The sequence below is a fragment of the Salvelinus sp. IW2-2015 genome, linkage group LG24 (assembly GCF_002910315.2).
Source record: "Salvelinus sp. IW2-2015 linkage group LG24, ASM291031v2, whole genome shotgun sequence".
Taxonomy (NCBI): domain Eukaryota; kingdom Metazoa; phylum Chordata; class Actinopteri; order Salmoniformes; family Salmonidae; genus Salvelinus; species Salvelinus sp. IW2-2015.
In genome coordinates, this window is record NC_036864.1 from 3,690,944 (window position 1) to 3,698,441 (window position 7,498).

At 41.7% G+C, this 7,498-nt stretch overlaps 1 protein-coding gene and 1 long non-coding RNA gene across 2 annotated transcripts in view; both read right to left on the reverse strand.

Moving 5' to 3' along the window:
* rassf3 (Ras association domain family member 3) overlaps positions 1-2,424 on the reverse strand; it is a 59,089-nt gene extending 56,665 nt beyond the window's left edge. Inside the window, exon 1 of the mRNA XM_023969466.2 lies at positions 1,865-2,424. Coding sequence (XP_023825234.1) covers positions 1,865-2,363 — 499 coding nt within the window. The 5' untranslated portion in view covers positions 2,364-2,424. The remainder of the gene's footprint in view (positions 1-1,864) is intronic.
* Positions 2,425-3,027: 603 nt separating this feature from the next.
* LOC112067848 (uncharacterized) lies at positions 3,028-5,382 on the reverse strand. Its single transcript, XR_002893426.2, has 3 exons — positions 4,863-5,382; positions 4,135-4,242; positions 3,028-3,607 (listed from the first exon to the last, which is right to left on the reverse strand). It is a non-coding gene; the product is annotated as an uncharacterized lncRNA (long non-coding RNA).
* Between the last annotated feature and the right edge of the window lie 2,116 nt (positions 5,383-7,498).

Sequence of the window (7,498 nt, forward strand, 5' to 3'; positions counted from 1 at the left end):
ACACACATAATAAGCACATACATTTATACTGACTCTACACACACTCACTCAGATACAATCATCATATACATTGCTGCTACTCTGTTCATCAAATATTCTGATGCCTAATCACCTTACCCCCATACATATCTACCTCTAGCGATCCAGTATCCCTGCACATTGTAAATATGGTACTGGAACTGACCCTGTATGCTTACTTGTTCTTATTTCTATACATTGTGTGTTTCTGTTCAACCTTGTTATTTTTTAGTATTACAGTGTTATTGATTAGAGCTTGCAAGAAAGGCATTTCACTGTACTTGTGCATGTGACATTAAAACTTGAAAATGGTTGTATTGGCCAGGTTAGGGTTCTAATGGCCAGGTTAGGTTCTATTGGCCAGGTTAGGGTTCTATTGGCCAGGTTAGGGTTCTAATGGCCAGGTTAGGGATCTAATGGCCAAGGTATGGTTCTAATCATGATTGGGTTATTACCCATTCTATGTCAGATGTGTAGAGGCGGAAATATTTTACAGCATATGCATTTAGCCCCTCTGTGTCTAGTTAAGACACGAACTGGACATTTGACCATCATAGTGAGTAAGTCCACAACTTAATGTAACACAGGCCAACAGCAGAGGCCTGTAAGCAACTGTATCAGACCACGGCAGAATGACAAGACAATGTGGAGAGGTGCTTTAAAACCATCAACGTACAAGCAATGCTTTTACACGTGTGATGACTGATGGTGCACTGGGCACAGACGTCAGTTCAAGGTCTAGTTCTGATGTACATTTGGTTGAGTTGTCAACTAATGTGAATTCAGCGCGCAATCAACAACAAATGTCACCATGCCATTGGATTTAGGTTCAAAGAAATGCCCTTAAGTTGATGACTTTTTGCAAATCCAATTTGTTTTCCACATTGATYCAACGTCATCGCATAGATTTTAGTGGTTGAAGTGACGTGGAAGCAACGTTGATTCAACCTGTTTTTCCCAGTGGGGAGTAATGCAGCAATGATAGGAGTAACAACAAGAATATATTGTATCAATCAACAGTAAACAGGTTCCTATGACATTAGCTTGAGGGAGTGAGTGAGTGACTATCTGTGGAAGAATGCAGAGAGAGCTGAGCCGAGAGGAAAGCATGTGGATGAACGTACAGGAATGGTTGCGTTTTCCCTTCAAACCAGTTTATCAGCATGGTGTGTGTGTGTGAGTGTGAGAGTGAGTGGAGCCTGGCCCTGTGTAGGAGTAGTCTATATGTAGCCATGCCTTTCTGAACRTGTACAGCCTACAGAAAGTATTCCCACCCTTTGACTTTTCCCGTGGTTGTCTAGCAATGATCATCAATCAATTTTTTTAAAGAATAATGGGCAAATGTCACACAATTTATGTGTGGAAAGCTCTTAGACCTAAACCAGAAAACACTCACAGCTTTAATCACTGCCAAAGGCRCTTTTACAAAGTATTGACTCAGGGGTGTGAATACTTATGTATTTGAGATATTTCTGTATTTCATTTCGAATACATTTGCAAAAATGTCTAAACAAGTTTCTACTTTGTCATTATGGGGTATTGTGTGTAGATGGGTGATTTAAAAAAAATGCATTTAGAATTCTGGCTTAACACAACAAAATGTGGAATAAGCCAAGAGGTAAGAATGCTTTCTGAACGCACTGTATGTGTTTATATACCGATTGTATAGAGCCTGTAAGAAAGTCTAGATTTATAAGGCAGTTTATCCAGTTAAGTCATTATATTGATAAGCTGTATACCTTGAGGCTATCTGTTAACCAATATGTTGTCTGCTGTAGTAGATGATATTTGGAGTTAAGACAGTCAAACTATCTCACCTGAAACATCACACAGTAGTAGAACTCACCTGAACACATCAGGGAGAAGCTGAGGATGTACTCGCAGCACACATCGCACCATGCGCCCGAAAGACCTAGGTAGAAGGTGTGTCCCTCCCCGCTCTCCTCCCTCGCCCGGGAGTTTCTCTCACCGGGGGAGAATATGGTCCTCACATCCGGGGGCTTGAACCCCCTTTTCCTACTTCCGCGGCCAGGGCAGCCGTTCTCAGCGGGGTTCATCACCTTCACCGGGCCCGGTCTGCTCACCGGCTCCGGTCTTCTCTCTACGAGGTTTGGTAACGAGTCTGCTCTTCTCTCGCTCCAGACTGCCTCGATGCTCTCCAGACTGCGGCTTGGAGGAGAGATATGCCTCCGGACAGCTCTGACTCCATTGACTTTCGAATGGTGCATCCTGGGCGGGTTGAACAATTCCCCTCGACCATAGTCCACCGTCTTCGTCCTCTGTGCCRGTGCTGATTTATTAACGAAATCCAGAGCTATTGGTGAGTACTTCCTACTTTGGTGCATCGTGTTACATTACCACGCACTCTCTCTCGAGCACACAAGCGACAGCAATGGTGAGTCTTGGGCGTTTCACAGGTGAGATACAGAACAAGGTGTTTACCTGCATGTTGAAATCCACATTATGTGAATAGATGACACGGCGTCCTCTCTCTGGCCTGTTTGTGTGTCTTCATGTTGTTCATGTTGTAAGCAGGTTGAGCAGGTGCAGGACATGGGGTTGGTATAATTTCAGTACAGACCCCAAGAAATCCCCCRTCCATGAGTGACATACCTGTACAGGTATGCTGTGCATGATGATCTTGAGATTGCATTTCAATATAATTACCATTTTGGTCATAAATAATTTCACACAATGTTAGGAGTCTTTTCAGTATTTTTTATTTAACTAGGCAAGTCAGTTAAGGACAAATTCTTATTTACAATGACGGCCTACACCGGCCAAACCCGGATGACGCTGGGCCAATTGTGCGGACTCCCAATCACGGCCGGTYGTGAAACAGCCTGGATTCGAAAYCAGGGTCTGTAGTGACGYSTCTAGCACTGAGATGCAGTGCCTTAGAYCTCTGCGCCACTCAGGAGCACAGTATATCTATTTTTATTCAATAAATTAAWAACAAATCAAACAGTCACAAAGCTGTCTAAATCAGTGTTAACATTGAACACTATAATCATAACATGGAATTTGTTTAATTGTTCTTATTAAACAAATAAGGCAGACATTCCAATGCATAGACTCAGCACACAGAATTACCGTTTGACCATATACCACTCAGAATAGAAGCACTTCCACACAGTATAYGTAGGCTACAGTAGCTGCCCCAGTCTTTGGTCCAGTCATGATTTAACCATATAGTGGTTCCATCTCTGGATCAACTGAGGACATGTCCTGGAGGTCTGGAATGTTGACATCTTTGGTAATGTTGCTTTATGTAAACATGATTTGGATCTGACAGTATAGGCTTATCAAGAATCAAGGTAAGACCCAGRTGCAGACTGTCGAAGTAACCCTGTTTACTGTAGCAAACAGAGGCATGCAAAGACAGGTCAAGGCAGGAAGGGGTCGAAAATCAAGGGTTAGGCGACGGTACAGGACGGCAGGCAGACTCAGGCAGGGTTCAGCAATCCAGAGGTGGAGCAACGGTGCAGGGTCAGCCATCGGTCAAAACCAGGAGGACTAGCAAAGCAAGGCTTGGAAACAATAGGCGCTGACAGGAAAACCGCTGGTAAGCTTGAACAAACAAGACAAACTGGCAACAAACAAGACAGAGAACACAGGTATAAATACACAGGTGATAATATGGAATATGGGCGACACCTGGAGGGGGGAGGAGACAAGCACAAGGACAGGTGAAACAGATCACGGTGTGACAATGCTAGATCAATGGTACGCAGTGTCATCATCATTCTTACAATAAAAAAGTAAATAACTAAATATAATGTAAAATAATACAAGTAAATATGTTTCATTCAACAGATGTAACAAAAACACCTGAATACTGTACTTTCATATACATTCTTATATCTTTGTGCCAATGGGTATACATGTTTGAGGTACTCCAATGGGTGATTTAGCCGCATACAATGTAAAGCACTTACAGGGACAGTTTCCAAGAYTCAGATTAAGCGTATTCCTGGAGTAAAAACACTTTCAATTGGGATTCTTGAGCATGCTTTTTAGTCGAGGACTAGGTTTAAATATATGTCTGGGAAACTGCCCATTAGTGTTTGAAAATGGGTTGGGAAAAAAACGTTCTTATGTAACTGTCATGATTACCTAACATGTCAGGGCGATTTGGGCCTTGGGTGACCCATGAGTGCTGGTAGAGATGGTCCTCTCATAGAAGCCAAACAGCTCTGAGGACAGTGAGGCGTCCTTCAGGACCTGTCAGGGACAGGATAAAGGACAGTAAAGTTTACACCCCATCCCAACAAGTATTTTCTGKGTGAATGCCTGTGTGATGAAAAATGAATGTACCATCATCTCTTCCATGTTTCTCTTTGTGAGGGAAGGACAGGGCAACAACCACTATAAACATGCCATCACTAAAACCCAAGCTGTGTTAGAATACCCATACTAACATACTGTATACTACATACTTAATGAGTATATACTACATACTATATATGAGTATATACTATAGTTCGTTTTAGTATACTGTAAATTAACAGTATCCTTTCAGTTGAGCATATTAGCTATTCGCCTGTCTACGGGAAGTTGATGCTGTTGCTATGCAACCTCTTGCTAGCTAGTTAGCGTAACAAATTACTAGTTAGACATTTTACRACTTCGGGTKGGTTCTTAAATTCAATCTGGAGTGCCAGCGTAGGCWCGTAAATTCAGAGCGTTTCGCTCWCGSAGCGCACACTGRACGCTCGGGCCGAGGAGTAGGGTTGATTYGAGCGTTCTGACCTTACARCAGCAGTCAGGCACCCAAGCTAACGTTKGCTAGCTTGCTAGCTACTTCCATAAACAAATGAGACCACTCTGACCATTTKACTCACCCAAGCACAGCTGGTTAGGCAGWTTTCATGTTATCCAGAGCGTTGGTGACTGAATGTGCTGCTTGCARCAATTTAATAACGCTTTTTYCCCCGACGTTTACTGACACMMGCCATATTCAACCGGTGTTGAGCGCGCGTACCCTCAGGCGAAATCGGAGTAGATAGCCAGAGCGAATTTACGAAAGCACCCGAATATCCATTGAGAACGCACAACGACKATAACATTTAGCTAAACAAAGAATGACGGGAATAATCAAGTCAATAAACCTATGACACGGGTAGTTAGATAGCCTATAGTTAATATACTGGCAAGTTTGATGTATAAGTAGCCAAATAACATACCGGTACATGCTGTAATGATATGCTATGTGGTTCGTAAGGACAGCGTAGCTAACAAATTGTCAGCCAACATAACATGTAAGGTAACTTATTTGAAAAGTAATTACTTTATTACATTGCTCAACAATTTCTTAACATTTGACATAATTATTTGTACTTCGGCTGCATATTTCTCGCCATGTTCTTCAAATCTGAAAACACTGTGAGCCACGCCCATTTCCGGAAGAACTGCATTTTGTGCACTAAAGTACGTAAAGAGTGTCCTCATGTGTATACTTCATATTTTGGCACATTTAGTACAACATCCGGGAACTATATCCATACTATGACCAATAAGCATACTATTTTCTCAATTGACGCCACAAATAGTACAGTTAGTGYGGTTAGTATAGCCTAGTGGTTAGAGAAGGACTAGTAGTTGGACTAGKAAYTGAAAGGTTGCAAGATCRRATCCCCAARCTGACAAGKTAAAAATCTGTCATTCTGCCCCTGAACAAGGCAGTCAACCCACTGTYCCTAGGCCGTCATTGAAAATAAGAATTTGTTCTTAACTGACTTGCCTGGTMAAATAAAATAATATTAAACACAACTCCAGTCTTGCAGATAGATTACCATTATCTGTGTGTAGAGTGACACCAAGTGGGCAGAGACAGAACTACACAATCACACTGGATCTACCTACAGAAACTGATATTTCCTGCCATACTTTACCTCCTCATTGAGTTTGTCTCCCACTCTTCTCAGCAGCAGCCCCACCAGTCTCTATATAGCATCTGAAAGAAGAGGGTAAGGGATTAGGGGTAAAAAAAAACAGAGGAGTTCAGGGTCATATTAATTTAAGGCACATCATATGAAAACGTTTCGAGACGTAAAATAAAAACGAGAGATTCTTATTAGATAAGTTCAGGTAGTCCCTCCCATTTKCAGTCCCCTTTCTTCCATTTGGTGCCTAATGAATACAACCCAGGTATGGCGGCCGAGTCGGCCTTATACCTTCCTCTCCGTCAGTCTCCAGGTCCCYAGGATTGAAGCTCCCTCCTCCTCCAGCGCATCTCCCCAATGAACCCAAAACAGACACACRCAGCTTGGCATTGCTGTTMGCCATYTCCCTAAACAAAAATAAACAAACAAACCACAACAGGAAGTGAGTGTATAGCTGCAACGTCCTCCGTTTCACAAATGTGACAATATTGATGATTAAGTTCTCCTCTGCAATTTAAAAACAGTTTATGAACATATACTTTCCTGGAAGAGTGCAATGCACAGTCAGCCCTAACAGRAATGGAGAATGAGAATTTTCATTGCAAAAACATTAAAACCAGCCTCTCGAGAGCAGCAACACTTGTGTAGTGGTAAAGGGCATAACTTTGATGCCTAAAAATGGGAAGACAACATGCCAWGGCATGCCCTTTTGTCCTGTGACTGAGTTTTCTCAGTTTGACWAATTACATCAAAGGTGGCAGGTAGCATAGCGGTTAGAGCTTTGGGCCAGTAACTGAAAGGTTGCTAGTTTGAATCCCCAAGGTGCCCTTGAGCAAAGCACTTGTGATATGCAAAAAAACATATTTCCAATACGCTTATAATACACACTTGTAGCCTACATGTGTGAAATTGGACAAATATAAGCACCCACCAAATTATAATTATTTTAGATACAAAATGTTTTGTCCCAAATGTCATAAATTGTAGGGTGTCTAATCAAAAACGCATATTTTGATCAACGGCTAAAATGTATTGTCAATTGGGTAGATACTCCTCTAAGAAAACCAATGGCCCAAACCTCATGTCTCTAACATAATCCGTTAAAAAATTATTGGAGTGGATAATTCAATGGAGGCCAGAAGAAAAAAATAGGTAAAAAATCTGGCAAATAGCATCGCGTCAATTACGCTGGATGCTGTGCGAGAATTAAGGCAAATTGACAGGCTCACTGTTGAACTCATCACCTTTCTTCTCGAATCCGGAGGACTTAAAACAATATCGAGCTAAGATATATATCGACTTTGAGACATTACATGTAGTATTTTCATTTTTTAGTATACGTTTTTCATATTAATGCGAAATTCCCGTTAGGAAGATTTCTCACAAAAACAAGCATATCTCTGAACTATTATCAATGCCCACTACCAGGCGCGTACTGGGAAACTGGACAGTAAAACTTTCACGATGACAAAGTTTAAACAAAGTTTAAGTTATTAAATCGGCACTTACTTATTTATCAAATAAAAAGCAAGGCCTACTTACGTGTACTACGCCTSCGCCAGTTGGCGAAGTTTTAAGCAATAAATTCGCGGTGA